The sequence below is a fragment of the Ammospiza caudacuta genome, chromosome 3 (assembly GCF_027887145.1).
Source record: "Ammospiza caudacuta isolate bAmmCau1 chromosome 3, bAmmCau1.pri, whole genome shotgun sequence".
NCBI lineage: Eukaryota > Metazoa > Chordata > Aves > Passeriformes > Passerellidae > Ammospiza > Ammospiza caudacuta.
The window spans coordinates 29,659,876-29,681,312 of record NC_080595.1 but is presented as its reverse complement, the minus strand read 5'-3'; the positions used below and the strand labels follow the sequence as shown (position 1 = coordinate 29,681,312).

The 21,437-nt window shown below is 41.1% G+C and overlaps 2 protein-coding genes across 6 annotated transcripts in view; one reads left to right on the top strand and one right to left on the bottom strand.

The window, feature by feature from the left end:
* PREPL (prolyl endopeptidase like) overlaps positions 1–17,573 on the top strand; it is a 26,276-nt gene extending 8,703 nt beyond the window's left edge. For 2 of the 5 annotated variants that reach the window (XM_058800859.1, XM_058800858.1), the window contains exons 7-14: positions 306–491; positions 1,933–2,136; positions 2,878–3,053; positions 4,448–4,664; positions 4,852–5,001; positions 5,952–6,078; positions 6,968–7,050; positions 7,862–11,326. In XM_058800859.1, the coding sequence (XP_058656842.1) occupies positions 306–491; positions 1,933–2,136; positions 2,878–3,053; positions 4,448–4,664; positions 4,852–5,001; positions 5,952–6,078; positions 6,968–7,050; positions 7,862–7,942 (1,224 nt within the window). In that variant the 3' untranslated portion in view covers positions 7,943–11,326. Of the gene's footprint in view, positions 1–305; positions 492–1,932; positions 2,137–2,877; positions 3,054–4,447; positions 4,665–4,851; positions 5,002–5,951; positions 6,079–6,943; positions 7,051–7,861; positions 11,327–17,405 lie in introns of those variants that run through there. The other 3 variants (XM_058800857.1, XM_058800856.1, XM_058800860.1) reach the window with 2 other exon arrangements.
* On the bottom strand, positions 9,306–21,437 carry SLC3A1 (solute carrier family 3 member 1). The gene is made up of 10 exons (XM_058800861.1): positions 21,041–21,437; positions 20,166–20,345; positions 19,110–19,264; positions 17,951–18,076; positions 15,896–16,015; positions 15,080–15,204; positions 13,729–13,927; positions 12,842–12,988; positions 10,685–10,801; positions 9,306–9,881 (listed from the first exon to the last, which is right to left on the bottom strand). Exons 1-10 carry the CDS (start codon positions 21,435–21,437, stop codon positions 9,441–9,443), a joined length of 2,007 nt encoding a protein of 668 aa, XP_058656844.1. The 3' UTR covers positions 9,306–9,440.

Below are 21,437 nucleotides of genomic sequence, written 5' to 3'. Positions count from 1 at the left end.
TTTGTGTAATCAAACCTACCTACAACTATGCTGGCCATACTGAAAGCACTTATTGTATTACAGTCTTCTGTAGAGTACTCTTTGAGACTTTGTCTTCTCCAAATGTTACTGTATTGTTCTTCCATTTTGCCTAAGTAAAGGGAGATTAAAAATCTCCAGTTTTAGACAGGCAAACACCCCAAATACAAATAAGTATTTTTTGCAAGAAAAATGTATGAGATCACCTATAAGTCTGTACCTCTCATTTGTAACTCTTAGTACATTTTAGTAATACAAGGTTGTTTGGTTTTGTTTTTTTTTTATAGTTGATGAAGGCACCAGTAGCTTCCAGTGGCAAGGAGAACTGGCAGTTAGTTTATGCACTGGAAAGGAAAACCAAGCTAGTAGACTTTGAGATGTTCAGTGATGACTGTATTATGTTCCTGAAGAATGCTGGTCATCTTTACTTAAATGTGATTTCCTTTGTTTCACACTCAGTTCAGTCGATAAAGGTATGTTTTAGCTTGGTTTAAGCAGCATAATATTTTTCCAGCTATTTTTTTTTGGCATAACATACTGAAAGCAAAGATAAATTCCAAAAGCAAAAAGTGGTTTGGAAACTATTAATACTGGCAATTTCATCGTTATGACTAATTGTATTACCTGTGGCTTATTGCAGCATTTAGAAAGTTAAAGAGCAGCTATCCTGTGAGCCACTTCTTTCTTCAACAGATTACAGTCAAGCTCTTCACAATACAGCTGATTTCTAATGTAAACAGGACTTAGTTCCCTAAATGCTCTACTTAGTTTTACTGAGCCTTTTTCTGCCTACACTCATTGGTGTAAGCAAGGCCCCTCCCACAGGAGAAAGAAATCGGAAATCATACTTGTTCAAAAAACAAGTATGGACACTGTTCCATAATAAATGGGAAGAGTTGATATTGCAGTACAATTGGTGCAAAGGATATGCTTCCATTCTCTAGTTATTAAATACCTGCTTAATTCTCTAGCTATTAAATACCTGATTAAAACAAAGGGACTTAAGCCAAATACAATTTCTGAAGACCATTCAGGTGAAATATTTAATTGATTTGTTTACCTGAAAAATAACAGTCTGAGCAACTCACAAGTTTATTGCAACAACTGCCAATGCTACTCTCTATAAAACTGCTACAGAAAAAGGTTTTTGACAAAGTACACTGTATGGTCTCCAAAATCTTCAATTTTTTAAAATAGCCGTAGTTTATTTATTCAGAAAGGGCCTGCAGTTACTCAGGAGAACTTGGACTTCTGCTGCCTTTTCAGAAGCCTCTAGCAACCTAACCCAAGTAAGTAATGGTCTGGCAGAGGGTTTGGCTATGTCCCTGCTGCTCTCAAAGAATGAATCTTGATTTCTTTCATTCTTAGCAGAGTTAAAAACCTTAAATATAATAACAGTAAGTATCTGAGGGTGAATGTGCCAGGAAAAGGTTTTGTTCTTCACAATGGCTGGCACTAGGAACAAAGTTAAGAGGCAGGGGTTTTCAGTGGCTTAGCATTACTGAGCTAACTCACAGTAAAAGCATAATAGCTGACATGGACTTGGCTGTATAATGTGTTGAAGTAGAACTGGAAATGCCAGGAAAAATAGGATCTAAAAAATAAAACTGATGCACAATCATTTCAAATGTTTTCTTTTAAAAAGTCTGCACTAATACCCATTTTAAACTGAATTTGAATTTATTTTTTGTTTTTAATCAATTGTCCAACTTTATCCAATGGTTTTGGGAGAAAAGTTCACCAGTCTTTCACTTCTTGACTATTTTGTTATTGAATTTAAATGAAATACAGATTGTGCTACATACAAACTAAGACTATTAGTTAATATCCAAAGTCTTTTACTCTGAAGGACATATTAAGCAAAATTTGCAGAAGCAGTGTAAGGGTCTCACTTGAAATGCCATGTTTTCTCAGCTGCCTACGTGGGCCTGTGAATTTGAATTGGAATCTCATCCTGATCATACCACCAGCACCTGCTATTTTCAGCTCTCCTCCCCAGTACACCCCCCTAAGCGTTTTGCATATTCATTTAAAGAAAATAATCTCATTGAGCAAGCTGTGCAAGAGGTACCAATTATTACGAATTGTCACACTACACGTTTACTAGCTAAAAGCAAGGTAAGATTTTTCAGTCTTTTTCCCATTCCTTTTATTCTTTCCTTCCTCCCCACCCATTTAAAGAAAGTGCATTTGGCAGGGAACAGAGATTAAAAAATGTAAAGAGCAGTTGGTGCTATAGTTATTAAACAGTGGGTGTTTTCTTCAGTGCTACAGAGAAGAACAAGAAAGAGTCGTGATTTTTTTTTTTTCCATTAACCTGGGTATTCCACAGGAGATAACAGCACACGATGAGTCAAGAAGCTTAGTATAAGTGAGAATTGCTAGTTGATGTAATGGTATTGTACTCCACATGATAAGTGAAAAAGGTGCCAGCTGTTGAAAAGAACACCCCACAACCAGCTGCACAGTGCAGATCAAGAAAGGAAAGTTTTAACAGCCTGAGTTTAAAAATTTGCAGATGTTAATAAAGAGTTTGTACTGTGGTAAGTGGTAAACTCTATTGTTAATAACATATATTCTTGGTGTTAAAGGGGGAAGGAAGACTTGGGTGCTTTGGTATTTTAAAAACTCCTCAGGTGTTGCACTTAAATGAATTTATACTCTGCATCTGTAAGCCCACACAGCAGAGATTCCGTCTCAGGCTTTATTTTTCAAGAGTCCTTTGTACACTCTAAGTGAAAAAAAATTACTGTAATCAAAAAAAACACATTTTAAAATAAATAATTGAAGTTTTCATTGCCATGTGTCATTGAGATTTCTGCAATGTCCCTTATTGTAAAACTACTCCTTCTTTTCCAGGATGAAACTTTGGTGCCAATTACAGTTTTTCATAATAAGAATTCTAAAGAACTACACAGGAGACCACTTCTAGTTCATGTATATGGAGCTTATGGCATAGATTTGAACATGAGCTTTAAAGAAGAGAAGCTGATGTTAATTGAAGAGGGTTGGATATTAGCATATTGCCATGTTAGGTAAGTCAAATATAAAATAGAAATAAGATTTTATTTTGCAGGATACACAGGTACTTGCTCATGTACAACTGAATATGCACCAATTTTTTTTTTTTTTGGTGTACCTATACCTAATTATTCCTATTTTCTTAGATTTTTTTATTTAGGTAGTTTTTTTAATTTACCTCAGGGAAAAAAAACACAAAAGCACACTACATTTTAGGTTTCCTAAATCTACATGATGGCTGTATGTACCTTTTAATCTTTTCAAGTCTCATTACTTCTTGTCTCATCTTTGCTCAAGACAAAATTTGGTGAGATGCTGAAATTGCCATGACATGTTATCTCCCTCTCCTTCTGAGAGCATTGTGTGCTAATGCTCAGTCTGTGTCTTCTGAAAGCCATTTACATTCCACAGCAACAGCTTAGCATTTAACCTGCAGCCCTTATTCTTTTATTGGCTAAATCATCTGTCTCCAGTTTAGCTACAAATCTACCAGTTTTATCAAACTGCAGTGCACAACAGGCTTCAAATTTTTCTCAGTAGCTAAGGAAGATAACAAAAGAATCACTTTAGGGAGGGGAGGCAAGGGGAGGAATGAATAATTGTTGGAAATACCAGTCCCAAAACAAATTCAGCAAATATTCAGTCTGCTGTACTCAGTGGCAAGCATTGTGCTGTTCTTCCTCGCACCCCACTAAGAATCTTAAAATGCAGGTCAGTCCTACATGAAGATGGATTTGTCATCCAAAGATGGCAAGCTAATCAAATAATCCATTTTAAACTTGAAACCAGAAGAAGAAGCTTCAGGTGGCTTAGAACCAAAATTTTGGTTGCATAGAAAGAAGTAGAAATTATTTTTATAATTCTATACTACAAAACATAACATTTCAAGTAGCATTTGAAATTCACAGATTACGGGGGAGAAAAAAACCCAAACCCAACTTTCTAACAGTCTCAGAATTTAAGCTAAGTGGAAGACAAATCCTGAGAGTCTGGTGTGGAGCTCAGAAATACTATTCTACTGTTTTTAATAAGTAATAGTGTTAGTAATGGAAGTATTGGAAATATTTTTGTAGTTTCCTGTATAAAAAGATAATGTTATCTGATTTTGTATTGCCTACAATGAAAATGTAATTTCCTAAAGTGTTGCTTTTCCTGTGGATTCCAGGACACAAGCACATGTGCCCTTCTACAGGTAGTATTTTCACCAGTCATCATGACTGGATTTATTTTGCCTTCATGTTTTCTCTTTTAGCCATAAAGAAGGGTAAAGGCAAAAGCAGAGAAGAGTTAATTGGGAAAGCAAACTGTGATGTGCCACTCTGTGGCTGCTGCTGTTCTTTGGTTATCTGAAGCTATGCCATGTAATGTTTTCTGAAGAGACTCCAACTTGAATTGCATTAAATTTCAGGGGTGGAGGAGAACAGGGCCTTAGCTGGCACAGAGATGGATGTCAGTATAACAAACTCAAAGGTCTCCATGACCTCAGGGCTTGCATCACGCTGCTGCACCAAGAGGGATTTTCTCAGCCCAAGCACACAGCCCTGGCAGCTGCCAGTGCTGGGGGAGTTCTGGCTGGAGCCCTGTGCAACACTGACCCAGCCCTGCTCAGAGCCATGGTGTTACAGGTGAGCTGCTGCAGACCTTGTACAGATCATAACATCATACTGTGTTATCTGTGCTATTGTACCACTTTCAGAATTGGAAACATTCCAGTTCAAAGCTCACTCTCCTCATTTTTGATGTTCATCTTGACTCAGATATTCAAGGTCCTCTGTCCTATTTGCCAACTTTTTTTTTTTAATGATTTCTAAGGCTCCTTTCGTAGATGTTCTAAATATAATGATGAAAACTCATCTCCCACTGACAATTGAGGAACAAGAAGAATGGGGAAATCCATTAGAAGATGAAAAGTGTATGAAGTATATCAAAAGCTATTGCCCATACCAGAATATTAAGCCACAGGTAAAACTATGCTTTCTGTGCAGAATACTTCAGGCATAAAGTGTAGTGGTTTATAAGAAAACCAGAAGTAGATCACTGAAATTTTTAAAAAACCTCCAATATAAATTATTTCAGTAATAATCTTAGCAATAGCTGGAGTCACAAGTGACTACTGAAATTAACCCAACGCCTTTTCCTAAAGGATATGAATTTCCAAACTTGCTTTTGTTTTAGGACTTTCAGGAAGTAATAGATTATTGTGTAGCGAATCTCAACATGCAAAATGCCTTCTTTTGTGGGGCAGTTTTGACATTCTCCTGTGCTTTGCTGGCTTTTTTGCAGACACAGGAGGAAGGAGGTTTCCACTGGAGGTATTTTCCACTGATGGAAACTACCTCCACCTGAGGTACTTTCCAGTGGAGGTGGGGGTATGTTCTACTGATTTAATACCTTTCTAGAAGTATTAAAACAAACAAACACTGAAAGGGAAGAGGACCTATAGCTTTGACATTGTCATCTCAAGGGAAATCTCTCTTTTATGACAGTGTGTTAGCTGTGTTGTGCAGCTTCATTAAGTAAAATTCTTACTATTTAAAAACCAACTTCTTGGCAGAAAGATTGCAAAAATAAACTTCAACTACTGTTCTAAGGTAAACTATGCCATGATTATTACTCCCTTTTTTCTTTTTTTGCAATCATCAGCAAGCAGACAGGCATCAGGCCTTTACCAGTGGGAAGAGGATGTTTTTATGACCTTTTGCAGGTAGATTATGCCCAACTGTGAAGTCATTTTTCAGACTAAAATACTTTTTGCAGTTAGAGTGATAAAACTCTTAGAAAACACTAAGTAATTATGAAATAGATGAGTTCTTAAATAAACCCTAACAAGTTGTACAGTAAGAGAAAAATGTGTTACTGTTTGAGAAAGACCAGTTGTCAAGTGTTTAACTGGTTTTGGTTTTTGATCTCAGTGCTATCCATCAGTTTTTATCACGGCGTATGAAAATGATGAACGGGTACCGCTAACAGGAATTTTACAGTATGTTCAGAAACTCAGGAAGGCTGCACTAGATCATGCCAGCAGAACAAGTAAGAAAGGTAAGGATAAGAATATCACAGATAAATGGAGTTAACCAAAATTTAATAGTCATGTAAATTAAAGACCACAGAGATTGACTCCTCCTTAAATGAATTCAAACACAATCCCATATCACCAGCTCCACAGCAGACTCAGAACACTCTCTGAGATGCAAAACCAAAGACTGGAAGCCTGTCAGGGGGCTCACTCTTTCCTAGGCCTCCACATAGGGCAGTTGTTGGATAGTGCAGAGTGAACCCACACTGTCACTCCAGCTGCTGACAGGGCCAGGCTGCAGTTCTCAGCAACCTTTGGAGAAAAATCTTACTTTTGCCGCTATACAAAAACCTATTTTTCTCACTTTGTTAAGCTGCAGGTCCTTAGTCCAAGCTAGAGTGACAGCAAGGCCAAGGCACAGGTGCTTTCATACCTGAAACTTACCCTAGCTTTGGAAGTTTCCAGCAAAAGGTACATTCAAGCTTGACAAATTTCTTGTACCATCCAGTCTGGGGAGAGGCTTTTACCATCATTACCAGAAAAGGTCTTGGATAACCTTTTCTACATTTCATGATGCCCTGTCTCTAAGCAGCACAACTGCAGTGGTTGAGAAACTGCAGCCGGTGCTGCAGTTGCTGTTGTGCTCTTTGTGCAGGAAGAAAAGAGCATGTCTTTCCAAAAATACTCAGAGAGAACAAACACACTAAATAGATTAATATTTTCCAAATATGCAGTTACTAGAAATACAAATAATTCATTCAGAAAGCCCCTCTACAATTCTCTTTTTCCTAAGGAATAATCAAAATTCTGTCAGGACAAGGAGAACTAGCTATCCTTAAACAATTCACATACCCACTTAATTTTTTTCCTTGTCCATTCAATGTAAAGTGATCATCAGCTTCATTGTTCCAGGAAATTGGATTCCTAATATCATCCTAGATGTCCAGGCAAATGGCAGTCATTGTGATTCATCCTGGGAGCACTCACTGAATGAGGTATGGTCCCTTTACTGCACAGCTCCATAACATGGTGCAGGGGATATTCCCCCTCAAGGAATACTTCAGCCTCAGTAGTTGGGCAGACATTGAATGTATGGTTAAACTATAAAGAAAAACTGCTAGAGCAACTGCTGATTTTACATATATATATGTAATTTTAAAACCCAGCAATCTTTATATATAATTATATCTATTTTTATACATATATATACTTTTACAGATATAAAAGAGAGTGACAGAGTCAGATTATTGAAATAGCCTCAATTCCCACTGTAATGTGCTAGGAGATTTGAATGAAAGGTTCCAAGTTGTGCAAAACATCATTCCAGCAGGAAGAGTCTTGCTCTGTAGAGTATTAAGTGCTTGAAACTGTCATAGTATTTACTCCTGTCTTCCTCGTTGTGTAAAACATACATGATGGGTTGGATCTTTACATTTTGAAATGCATAATCTGTGCTATCAAAGCTATTACAGTTAGCTTTCAAGAATTTGCACTTTTTACAAGCATGCTTGTTAAAAGCAAAATATTGCCAAGACCAAACATATTTTTACTGATGTCTCAGACTGTCACAGTTGGATACTAATTTTATTACTCTTAATTTTAACAAATCCTAGAAAATGTTAATTTGGTGGTGGTGGCAGTTATTCCCAAGAGGAATTCTTTTAGGAAAAGCTCCATGCTGTCTTGGGACAAGGTATTTCTAAGCATTGTATAGAAAAGGAAGATTACTAGAATAGCTGCACAAGAGCCTGAATGTTTAGAGTGCAAAGAACTTGACTTTGTAATAAAATATTTTCATTATTTTAGGTTGCAAGACACTTTGCTTTTCTGAACAGAGAACTTGAGGAAGTGTGCCATCCCCAACATCACAGCAAATCCTGCAAATAACTCCCAGACACACTGACCACCTGAGAAACTTAGGGTCAGATTTGGATTTGTATGGGAAGCAAGAGATCCGTCTCCAGAGGATCTCTCCTCTCAGATCCCTGCTTTATGGGCACAAGCACACAGAGCTGGGTGTGGCACTGCCTTACAAAAATACAGAGCAAGACCTGGACTTCTGCCCTGCCAGGCTGTGCAGAAGCAGCTGCCAGCAGAAATGAGTTTGTGCAGCAGCTCTGTTCACTGAGCCAGCAGAGCAGCAGCACACAGAGCCCCACAGGAGAGCCACAGGCACCAGGCACAGCCTTCCTGTCCAAGGCACATCTCACACGAGGCAGCAGAACTCCTCCAAAGTATCTGACATCCAAGTCTCACTGCTTCCAGAACTAATTCCCGTACGTAGGTGATGGGGGTTGCTGCCCTCTCTCTCTGCACAGCAGCCATGCTGTACTGATCATGTGGTGGGACTGAGCAAACTGCAAAGAAAAACACTCTCAAGAACAGGAATTTTAGCAGAACTCTGATCTGAATACATTAAAAATCTTTAAGTTGCTTTACCTAGCGTGGTAATCTTAAGAAGGAGGTACCAAATCCCTCAGGAGGACAAGATCAATGTGTCAGAAGATGCCAGAGTATCTCCAGTAAAACAAAAAGAATGCCCCCACTAAAGCAGCCTGATTCATGACTTAGCTGCCCTCTGAGCAAGGCACAAATCTGCTGGGCCTTGCTTGTTGAAAGGGATGTGTGGTGCATACCCGGGCAACATCAACGTCTGCAGGTGCAGCAGGTGCAAGTCAGAGCACCTGTGCTGACATTCAGTAGGGTTGGTTCAGCTGCTTCCTCTGAACTAAAGTACACACCCCTCACCTCAGCTTTAGGGCAGGAAGAGAAATGAGAGAATGCAAACATATTCTAACTCAGCAAGGAAGGGGGGAATCAACTGGAAATGCAGTTAGGAGTGTGGAATTAGATATTAGCTACATTTTGTTCTTTTTCTTACTAACTTTGAGGATAATCAGTTACTAGATTTGAGAGAAGAGGTGAAACATCACAACAATATACGCCAATCCTGCTTGTGTTCCCCTGTTTTAACAAATATAGGGCTATCCCTTTGGAATAATTTTTACAAATCTGCAGACTTCTAAAAAGTTACAGTGAACTGCCACAGGCTTGGGATTCCACAGGAGCACTTAAGAGACCAGCAACCTCCAGGGTCAGCAGGCAGAAAGCAGCTATTCTCTCTCCTCCCACAAATACATGCTTAAACAGGACAGTTTTTAGAACAGGTTTACTTTTCCACACATCTAAGGGGGAGTTGATACCATTATTTTTCCTTTTCATCACAAATACAGATACAAGACAATTATGTATCTGATTTTTCAGGACATTTATTTTGTATACAAATAACATTCTAAAAGCTGAAGAAAATGGAGCATTTTTAGCATTTCCCTGAAGCTAGTATCATCTAAATTAATATGAAAGCACAGGTATTCTACTCCTCTACTTAACAGTTCACATAGAGTAAATTGAGGGCCTTGGAATAACAAGCTTTTTCTGCCACAAAACATTTCCCTTGAAAAGCTTCCATAGTATGAACAGGCTTTGCTGTTTTATATTGTAGGACCAGGCCTTCTCCCATTTCAGTTTTAATTAGTTTGGTATTGACCACTTTGCCAGCATTGCTAAAATGAGTACTGAGTCTCACTACAGCTTCAGAGGGAAGGTTAGGAACTCTGGCCTGCAGGTCTGTTGTTGCCTCCTGGCCGAAGTTGAGCACCATCATGAAGACTCTGTCCATCCCATCCAGCTCCCTGACGTACACGAACACGTCACTGTCATTCCAGACGTGGCACATCCACCCTCGGTTCAAGGGCAGCTCCTCGTTCCGCAGCAGAGTCAGCGCTCTGTACAAACCCAGGCTTGAGTTGGACCAGGCGCTCTGCATCTGCAAGAGGCAGCACCAGAGGGTCAGCTCTTGGTCTGAGGGAGGAAACACAGCTCCCTTCTCACACCCACCCAGGCTGCTGGGAATTCCGTGCTGACAATTACCCCTCTTCAAATCTGTCTGCAAATGCCACTGAAAATCTGCTTTTTCTGTGCCCTTCTTGGCACGTGTGGAGTGGCAGTCACAGAGTTTATTAAGTGTAACATTTCCCCAGCACTAAAGTGATTGCTTCCTCCCCCAGCTTCCTTTCAGTACTGTTGATTCAGGAGAAAGCCACAGCCATTCAGAGCTTGACACTGAATCTTTTTCATTGAGTCCAGTCTACTGCAGTCACTGGGTTTATTTCACATTTTCTATTTCTGCTATCGTAGATTTATTTTCTGCCTTCAATTTTGGGCAGCACTGTAGGTCAGCAAAATCTGTTTGATTCACTGCTCTACTTATGTTAGAGTCAGTCTATGTCAAGTTCTTGTTACAAAACCAGTGCTTTCTATAGCAGTAGAAATGGGGGAAAAGAGACCAGTTTTCAATTTAACATCAAAAGGATTAAAAGGATGTTAAAGAGCCAAATTGCAACATCAACATCATAATTGTAGTTACTCTGCTTAAATGAATATAGATGAAATAGGCTCCTTGTTGTGCAAGGATTTTCTTCTCTAATATAACTTGTGAGGATTCAGTGCCTTTTTTTTGCCTTGAGTTTGTTCCTGCTACCAATGCTCACTACTAAAAGGAAGCCAGAGCAAAATAGATACATTAAAATATTTTGAGACCATTAGTTTGTTACACATGTAGATACCTACCTCCACATTTACACTTTGGTAGTCAGAGTTAACAGGTAACCAGCTGCTGTTGCCTTCAGTAAAACCAGCATTAGCTTTTCCATCCCACTGCATGGGGGATTTCTCTGGGAGGGTTGCCTAGAAAATAAAAGTGGTGATTAGCATATTAAAAATTATTCTTTGAATAGCATGTTCTCGCCTCTCCCAAATTATCTTCCTTTCAGTATTGCTTTCTTTGGTTTAAGTTAAAAATAATGAGGATGTAATTGTAGTCCAAATCTAAGGAGAAAATGAACCAAGACAGTTCTTGAAATGGAAGGGAGGGGATCATCTCAGATACAGCATTGCTGGGTAAAACGTGGAATTCCCGAATGACTCTTACTAGAGTTGTCATCCTTTGCAACAGATGGTTGGATAAAAGTTTACTGATGACAGCCAAGATATTCTGATAAATATCTAGACATGCCGAGAGTGAATATGTGAGGTAATGAGTCCTTAGAAGAGATGTCATTAAAATAACAGTAAACAACAAGTAATTGCTGTTCAGTGTCTGTTATTTTCTAAGTATTGTACTTTTCACCCCAGAACTCTTCAAGCTTACATTTGCAAGGGGTACAATTTTGACAGGACTGTTTGTGTTAGAAAGGTAAAATTATTATTTCCAAGTGCAAAACTATTGAAAACTGGCTTTTAGCTGATTAAAAAGTGTTGATGTAGAAAAAGTCTGAAGTTCTCATTTTGAAGAATTCAGAAAAATTCTGAAAAAGCTTCCTCATTGTTACTGAAGAGCTGCCAAAAGATCTGACACTTAAATTTAATGATATAAGAGGGCATAAAATATTTTGCACATACTTTGAGTGTTTGTTTTCCATGAAAACTGTTTTTCATATAAAGGACACTTTTCAATACAATCTGTCAGAGCAGCAGCCTAACAAAAGAAATTGTCACTTTGCTTTGTGACATTATAAATAATGGGTTTCTCCTTTTTAGCATATTCTGAAAAGCAGGGAAAAAAATCCGAAGTTTTCAACACTGGTAACACTGCCTCTCATCTTTACCTCTTTCAGTGTCTCCTGAAGTGTTTGAAGTGCTGGGACTAAAGCCTGTATAATCCTGAGCAAATACTCTCCATTTTCCTAAGACACCCATTAATCAGGGAGCCTTCCTCTCCAGCCTGAGTGAAGGGTGGGTTTGCATTTGTTCCAAAGCCCTGAGCCACAGGGTAGCCACTAAAAGAGAGTGAACCCTGAGGAGCTCAGGGTGAGCCACTTTCCTTAAGAGAATCACCCTGTTAGCAGTAATCAGCAGCAGCAAGAAAATGCAGGAGATGCTTTGACCTGGGGTTTTCTCAGAGGAAATGGTTTCCTTTTAAATCAGAGAATCACTTCGCCATATCTGAATCAGACAAATCTGGAGAGGATCCTGTGCTTTAAGTACCTGTGTCCCTTTGATACAAAGCTAGCCAATGCCATGTCTAACACTGCCAGCAGCTGCCTCATTCCCTAACAGGCTTTCCACAGGAAAAGCAGCATCTGCCATAGGACCATGTTCTCATGGTGCTTAAATACAGCCAGGAGAGGCAGAGATGAGTCTGTCCTTTTGGAACAGACTATGCATGATGACCAAAAGCCACTTCTGTCTGCCACCAGGCAGTCTTCCCTTCGTGCGGATCCCTTTTTCTGAGCTTGGGCACACTCATGACAGCCGTGGCTGGGACAGAATCAGACCCTGACTTCCTTTAAATAACAGCCAGGAAATAATGGACTCTGGCATGATGATGATGAGGGCACGGGAGGAAGGAGACAGCTCAGTTATCTTCCCTCATGTGTCTGCAGCACCTCTCCTAACCCCTGGCCAGGCCCAGTGCTGGCACGTGCTGTCCCTTCTGCTGAAGCACCACTGCTGGAAACCATGCAAGACTGATCCGGAGCAAGACAGAAATCAACATCCATAACTGAAGTCTACCAGTTCAGACACACATCCAGGCCTTGGTTCTGGTCTCTGGCCTGGCCATTTCCACAAGCTGTACAGATGTTTGCCATGAGGAACATGGAAAACCATTTAAGCAGTGAGAATGACTGGGTTTGGTTAGCAAAACAAAAATTCTTGTGTTTTTGAGTGTTCTGTTACCTGGAACTAAACAACAACAGGACCAGAGTTAACATGCTCTTCACTTACATTTTCTGATGCAATGTTCTCCATGCCTATTTCTTCACCATAGTAAGTTACAGGAGTGCCAGGGAGGGTTAAAAGCAGCATGTTCATGACATTGATGTACTCCTTCCCAATCCGAGTTGAAATCCGAGCAGCATTAGGACTTCCAACCTGAAGAAAATGTCATTCTGTTAAACACAGATTATAAAATTTCATGCATATGTGAAATTGATTAACTAATTTAACAAGGTAGTAAATGTTTTGGGTTTTTTTCTTTCCCTTCCAGGGCTGTGAGGTACCTTGATGCCATTACAAACTTCTGTTCCAAAAAATTTAATACACAGAAGTCGTGCCAGCAGCACGAGGCAGAAGTGAGGAATAGATAACAAAAAACAACTGCTTGTTGTCCCTGCTTACAGTTCTCTGCTATTTTCTCTGCTGTGTGAGGACTGCTCTGCTTGCTTTGTAAAGATCCTTTGCACATTCCCAACATGCTTCCTAGGAAAAAGAGGAGCAATGTTTTAAGTTAACTGCTCTCCCAAGCCTGCTCCTCTCTGCCCTGGCCCTGGGTGGGTTCCAGAATCCATTGCAGTGAGTCAGTTTATGGTCAAGATAATTATCCCAATTCCATTTTCACTGGTGGTTTAGCCATTGGAGACACTGAGGGAGAGGCATGATCATAAATTCCCTTCTGTCCTCCTTGCAAGGGGAGTGGAGCTGTTACTGAAGGGCAGCAGAGCCGGACAGTGCCAACGACTCCAACTACAGCAGCTGAGAGTTTTCACAAGCTCAGCCATGGGCCCAGGCTGCTGATCCCACTGAAATCAGAGTGAGTGTGTGTGTGTGTGTGTGTGCTTTCTGTCCCCTACAGGAACAAGCCCTTCCTATGAGAGTTGTTCTAGAACTCTTACTGCCCAGTTTGGCCATTTTCCTGCAGGCATGTTTTGCATCCACGAGTTGACAGCTTCAGAAACACTGTTGCCTGATAGATTTTTCATGTTAATTAGGTTGAAATTGAAGGGAAAATCTGCTTCTTGGATAAAAGTCGTTCCATAATACATCATTGTTGCTTCAATATCTTCCTTTTCATCATCATCAGAACCCATAAATCTACAAAGAAGTACACAAATAGCTTTTTTGGCTCATTTTTGGTTACACAGAACAGAAATAAAGTTAGAAATGGTTGGACACAGAGCATTAAGAATTATGGTCACTTCCCTCTCCCCATCAAAAAAATATTAAAATGGTAAGGCAGACAAGGAATCAAGGAGCAGTACTCCTGGGAAATTGCTGGAGAAAAATCTAAAGGAGTCAACACAAGGCTAAAGTATCTGACGGAGGTTTTATCTTTCTGAATCCATGTCCACACACTCCATTCCAGCAATTTCCATGCTTTCCTTCAGAGCAGAGGACGTGGGGGTCCCTCAAGCTGCCCGTGAGCCATCAGTGTGCCCCTGCAGGCGGCTCAGGGCAGCCTGGGCTGCATTAGGGGAGTGCTGCCACAAGTGAGGGCAGTAATCCTTCCCTCAGTCTGTCACGAGGGCCATTAGGGACTGAAACATCTCCCCCAGGAGCAAAGGCTGCAGGTGGGGCTGTTTAGCCTGGGGAAGGGAAGCCTCAGGGGCATCTCATCCACGTACTGAAGGGAGGGTGCAGAGGTGACAGAGCCAGGCTCTTTTCAGGGATGCCCAGAGCCAGGACCACAGGCAGTGGGCACAAACTGAAACACAGGACAGGTGTTTCCCTCTGAACATCAGGAAACTCCCACCAGTCAGGGTGGCTGAGCCCTGGCACTGGCTTTTCAGGGAGGTTGTACAGTCTCCATTGCTGGAAATGTTCAAAAGCCATCTGGACAAGTTTCTGGGCAACTGGCTCCAGGTGGCCCTAAAAAGCAGGGGATTTGGATCAGAGAACCTCAGGAGGTCTTTCCAAATTCAACCTTTCTGTGATTTTAACACTCTCTGTGTGTCTCACTTGAACTGCACCATTAAAACTAAAGAATAAATCAATCACAGGGCTGATAAATTAGTATCTCTGTGATTAGAATGTTTTCCTTTTCTGCTCTTTATACCTTTATACAGTCCATGGACGGAGCAGAGCTAACAGAGCCAATTCCTTTCTGCATACACTGGGGAAGAGACAGTACAGCCTCTGCACTGGAGGATTTGCATTTCTGTGGCATATTATGTTAATAAAAGAACATTTTCTTGCTAGCAAGAGGGAGATGAATACCAGAAAGGACTGGCCAGCTGTGCTGGTTACCTGTATCTGCCAGGCTCTCTGCTGAACTCATCCATGGTGTGACGGAAGCTGCGGACGATGTCATGCAAACCAACTTGGGTGGTGGTGTAGTCATGGTAGAGCTGGGAATAGGCTGTGATACTCTCCTTAAAGCGGGGTAGAGTACTTCACATTAGTTCACCAATGTTCTAGGTTTCACAGTTCTCCAAATTTTCCCCATACTTTCCTGAGGCAGTGCACCAGTCATGAATTTTTACTGAAATGAGTTCAGCATGCTAACACCAACAGCACAGAGCTGAGGACTGACAATTCTGGATCCCATCCTTCAGCAGGGAAAGCCCAGCCACAGCACTAACCAACAGAGCCCATCTGGAGCGGTGGGCACAGCATGAGCTGTGGCCTCAGACCAGGCTCCAAAGATGGGCAGTGCCTTGACAGAGTAACACAACACCAGCACCACCACCTTGGAGCTGGCCAGCTGCCTGTGACCCCCAGCTCCACAGAAGTCTCTTAGTGCTGGCACTACCTGGCAGCATCACCAAGTGATGATAGTTCACTATCAGAGCAAAAGCAAGTAACATAAACAACAGCAAATGTGTTTAATCACCTCTCATTGTGCCACATGGCCTACACCAGTGGTTTTTAGTTGTGCTCCCGTTCTTACTGGGGCTCCCTGGTGGTGAGTGCTCTTTGTGCAGAGTGCCCAGGACCCACCCGCCTCCCAAGGCTGACCTGATTTTCCTACAGCCACAGTTAAGACCCAAAAGAGTCAAAGCAGGCACTCTTGCCTCCATAGGAAAAGCAGGAAAGAAAGCAAAGACAGAACATAAACATTACTCCATTCTGAGACTTGTTCACTGGAGGCTCATCCCGGAGATGTGTTGCTTCTAAGAGAAATTTAACAGTGCCAAAACTAAGTCCATCAACTCCTTTGCCAAGCCAGAATTTGATAATGTCCTAGATAAAAGCAAAAATTGAAAAGTCTGAGTAAGCTCACTCCATTTAAAATAGTATACTCTTAAAAAGAAAACTAAACTTGGAAGCAGGTGTTAATACATAACAATTCATTTTTTGATTTGTACTTCGAATTTTTCTAGAAGCTAAAGTGAATCCTGTTGGTCTAAGGTCAAATTAATAGCTAAATAAAATATGTCTTACTATTTCATTCATAAAAAAAAAAAAAAAAGACTGGTCTCTAACTTCTCCCATAATTCAGGAGACCAAAGCCAGGGCATGGCTCACTAAAAGCAGTTTCTAATCTCATCCCTCAACATAACTGGGCTCATGCTAAGTGACGTTGTTGATGAACACTCATGCCATGGCTGCACACAATTAGAATACATTGATTCAAATATGCAGGAATATGTTGTTCAGCACAAACCTTGTGCCACCAGTTTTCTTTTACACAATAGAGCTCTTAAAACATTTGTTCTCTCTTATTTGATTTGACTGATGTAATTTTTTAAAATTTTCAGACTTATTTGTTGATTCGCAAGAATGTAAGAAATTATTATCCAACAATTACAAATGCTATTGATTTGAAATTTCACTATCAAATTCCAATGTTAGTCACTACTAGTGACTAACATTATATTCTAAACTAAATTATATTCTAACTAAAATTATATTCTACTTCACTAATTATATTACTACAGTTTTAATTGCCCCAGTTTTAACAAAAAACTCCAAAGTTCAGTCCCTCTTGAGTGGTTTCTGCAAAGTCCTTTAATTGTGATTCTTGTCTTCATCAGAGGAAAAAACATTTTATATATATATATTTTAAAAAGTCTAGTGACTTGCCTTTTTTAAACAAATGAAGTACACTTGTCTGAACTGGCTGGAGTAGAACCAGTGCACACTCAAGCTGTACAGATTTTTGTTTGGCAAATAAGGACTGCCTCACTGAGCTGCACTTTATCATAACACAATTCTGAAAGCAGCAGCTCTCAATACAGTGTCTGCCCAATACCGAATCTACCCAAAAATGTCCATGCTTATACCTGTGCTCAGCACAAAAGCAAACCCGGGTATCAGCACTGCAAACATCAAGCACTGATGTGTCTCTCACTGGCACCAATCTGCATCTATTTACACATGAGAACCACAACATGCTGGTTGCCCAGATTGGCTGTTCTTGGGTGCCCTTGTGCTGCTGAACCAAAGACTTGAGTTTCTCTGCAAAAGTCCATTTGCATCCTGCTCAGTCCTCCTAACCTTCTGCAACAGGATTTAGAATTAAAACACTAGACAAAAATTATTCTTTAACATGATGCTCATACACATTTACCAAAGGGCTGGTGTTACCAGGACAAACTTCCCAGCTTTCAAGTATTCTTTTTTTTCATAGGAAATGCCGGAGTTTCAGTAGTTCTCATTGTGTGCCTGAGTTAAAAGGTGTGACCAGAAGCGTTTTGTCTCCTCGAGCTCATGCAGTACCCTCGTGGTGAGGGGAGAGGCCAGCAGAGACCATCCCAGGAGCACCGGGCAGCAACAGAGCTAAGTGGCAAACGCTTACGATTCAATTAAACACATGAAGTGGCTGAAGTGCAGACAGGAATGAGATTCCATCGGAGCAGCACCATCACCACAACTCTCACTGGGAAAACACTCATTTTCCCCCTGGAAAGTCATCAGACACGTGGACAGATCGAAACTCTCTATCTCCCCCTTATCAACAAGCCCAGGCACTCCTTGTAATTCAAATCAGCATCGCCTCTGCTTTCCCGAGAATGCAAACATCTCTCTGCTAAACAAGGTGCCATCCCTCCGTTTGACCGGCTAATTAACAACTCTTTGTATCAACAGAGATAAAAAACTTCTCCACACTACATTCTAAGGCTTAAGTGCAAGAGCTGCTCTGGGTGGGCTCAGCACCTGGGGGTCCACACTTACATGGATTTCCTGCTGGACAGCTGCGTTTCGAAAATTTAAGTCTGGCTGCTCCTTCCCAAACTGATGGAAATAGCATTGCTTTCTCACGTCGTCAAACTCCCAGCTGGAATTCCCAAAGACACTCACCTGCTCAGCCAAGGGAGAGAGACAATCAGAACTACTAACGTAACAAACATTTCCTCCTGTGCATCCATTAAAATGTGCGGCATTACAAGCATTAAATAAAGCATAAAGTGCCTAACCAGTGGACTACATTTTGAACAGATTTTGGTAGTTATGATTTTCATTTCTTTTTGCCACACAGCTGCTCTCCCTTTAGTTATGCTTTACCACACCTATTTCTTGTTCAGTATTGTAGAATTTGAAAATTTGTTATTAAGTTAGCTTTCATTGGGAAATATCTGGAATAGAGGGGAAAACATGCATGGGAACATTTATTTTGGAATTGCTTCTCCTAAAACTTATTTAAAATAGCTTTGGTTAACTTAGAGCTTTCTACAATTTAGTATTATCCCTTTGAAGGGTCAACAAGAGTCAGCAAGTTAAAAATGTTAAACTTTATCACCATCTCTCTAATAAAGGATTCTAAAAGCTAAGATAGTTCTTAAGACTCTTAAGTTTAAAGAGAAATTATACAAATTGGTACAAAGTATTAATTCCACCTGGAGTTTTTAGAATATACAAGTTCCTAATCATGCACCCACTGGTTCTAATCTAAAATAAATCTATTTGAAATAGGCAATGCACTTTCTGGCCTGAGCACTTCCCAGAAAAAAGGACAAAAGCCAAGACCACATTGTTTTGTTGCAACCAACTATGACTTCAGAATACCTGACACAGTTTCTAGAACAGAATACCCATACACAGAAGGAACAACTTGTGCCCAACCTTTTCTTTGTGTGTTTGTTTAATGAACGAAGATTTAACACTGAGGTGAAGAAACAAAAGTAATTTTTAAAATTTCACTTTAAGTAAGAACTTTTCAAGTGATCTCTCAACCTGGTTTTAATCTTAATCTGCACTAACTCATGTAGTAACATCAGTTTGTGCCTCTCACCAGTCACTTACAACCCCGTGTACACCAGGAGAATCATGTTACAGCCGATTCTGCTCTGTGGCACCCAGCTTGGGGTGTGTGTGTGTCCCTTCCCGTGTTTACCCAGTTGTTGGGAGGGATGACTGAGCCAGCAGCCTGCCTGCAGTCCTGCCAGATGTAGTAGTCCGTGTACTTCCCTGTCCGATTGCGGCTCAGCTGAAACCACCGGTGCTTGTCACTGGTGTGGTTTGGTATTAAATCCATTATCACCTTTAGCCCTTAAAAATAAAAACAAAAACATAAAAAACCCCATCAATCCTCCCTCTGCACTACAATGTTACATTTAGCCTTTTAAGACAATATTCATATTTTTTCCAAATGCAGTATCAGAGGTATTTGGGCTTCTTCCATGCCAGAGCTCTGGTGAAGGAGAGGGGAACAAAAACCCCACAAAAAGTACCAGACTACCAAAACAGTTGGACCTGACTGGTGTTTGCAAGTAGCTGGAACACAGCTTGTGAGGGAAAGGAGAGTGGAGAGAACAATCAAAACAGATTTCTGCTGTTATGAACCACTTTCACTAACTCTGACTTCAACATCTGTCCCGCACCTCCCAGGTGAGAAAGGCACTTCACCAGCCTAGCATCAGTGATCACACATTCTTCATCACCCTTCCTAAAGAACAGACATTTTATTGAAACCTCAAATATTTTCAGACTTGCAAACCATTTTCTGTTTGGCTCAGCAGCTGTAAGAAGAAACACCTGAGCAAACATTTGGTCTGAGGCACAAAAGCACCAAAGCAAGGATGCAAGGGCAGGAAAGAAGCGTGTGTTCCCTCATGTTCAGTCAGACAGAACTGCACCTCAGCTTGATCCCAGCCCTCCAGTGCCCATAAGCCAGGCCTCAGGGAGCATGGATGGCAGAAGCATCCTCCTTGCAGAGGACAGGCAGCCCCTGTGCTGCTGCTGTAGCTCCCTGTGCCCTCTGTCCTGCTTTCAGCTCTGCCCCAGAGCCAAGGGGCAGGAGAAGGCAGTCACGGAGCTCACGTGGCTGTGGAGCTGCCTTGTACCCTTTGCTGGCACCTCCATCTGCTCCTGATTAATGCCACCACGGAGGGACTGTCCCTATAAGGTGCATCTTTTTAACAGAGTTACTTTGCTTGGAGGTGCAGCTTACCTTTGTCATGTATGGCTGCAATTAGATTCTCAAAATCTGTCATTGATCCAAAAATGGGATCAATGTCATAGAAGTCTTCAGCTCCATATCCAAGGTCTTTTAAAGGGGATTTAAAGAAAGAGGTGATCCAGATGGTTTTTATATTTAAATATGTAATATGGTCCAGTTTTTCTTGGATACCTATTTAAAAAGAAAAGGACATCATCTGTTCAGAAATAAACAAAATACTTTTTTTGTACTCTGGTCCCTTTATCTTCCTGACATGTTACTGTGGTATGCAGCTACAGGAACTGTTTCTGCCCTTCACCTGCCAGTACTGCACTTCTCACTTCTTGATTAGAAATGCATTGTCCATTTTGGTGCTGGGCCTTCCCTTCCTGCAGGGCAGTCTCAGCTCAGCTACTGATAAGTGCCATTGCTTCCTTGCTACCAGGTGCCCCATCTCAACGAATTTTTACCAGCTGATAACACCTAGAGCATGAAGAAAACAAGAAGTAACACATCTTTCTCCCCTCTTCGTCAGTTTTAGTTTCCCTTAGGAGGAGCAGCCAGCAAACAGGACCAGGTGCTCAGCACCATTCATCCTCCTGATTTTGTGGAGGTGTCTGACTCAGGTAGCAGCTGTGCTGCTGCTTGCTCTCAGCACCATATCTCAACTTCCTTTCTAATTCTACACTTAGACTCTACTTGAGCAAACAGCTCCTGGATTTATTCACAACAATGTGAATTGCTATTAACGCTGCCTGACAACTTCTCTTACTTCTCTCCATTAAGGTGGCTTTGTCCATTGGACTGTACTTTTCCACTGGTTTTCCTTTTCGTATAACACATACACACAGACAACTCTTACACAGCAAGAACGAAACCTGACCCACCTTTCAGATCCCCATTCCCGTCCATGTTGCTGTCCCGGAAGGAGCGAGGATAGATCTGATAAATAGGGCTGGCCTGCCACCAGTCCAGGCACTTGGGAGAGAGAGCAATGATGGCAATTGTAGCACACACGAGCACAATGGCACCAGCAATCACCAGCCAGAAGAGGATCTCCCTGGTGACCCTGTAGCGGGCCTGGCTGGAGAACTGCAGCAAGACCTCCTTTGGCATCCCAGGATAAGGCTTCAGCACGGTCTCCTCCACAGCCACCGGCTCCACATCAACACTGCACGTCTTTGGCATTTCTTCTTGGCTACTGGTGGCCGTCTCCTTGTCCTCAAAATCCTCATTTTGAACAAATCCATTGTTCTGCACGCCTCCCTTCTCACTCAGCTCCAT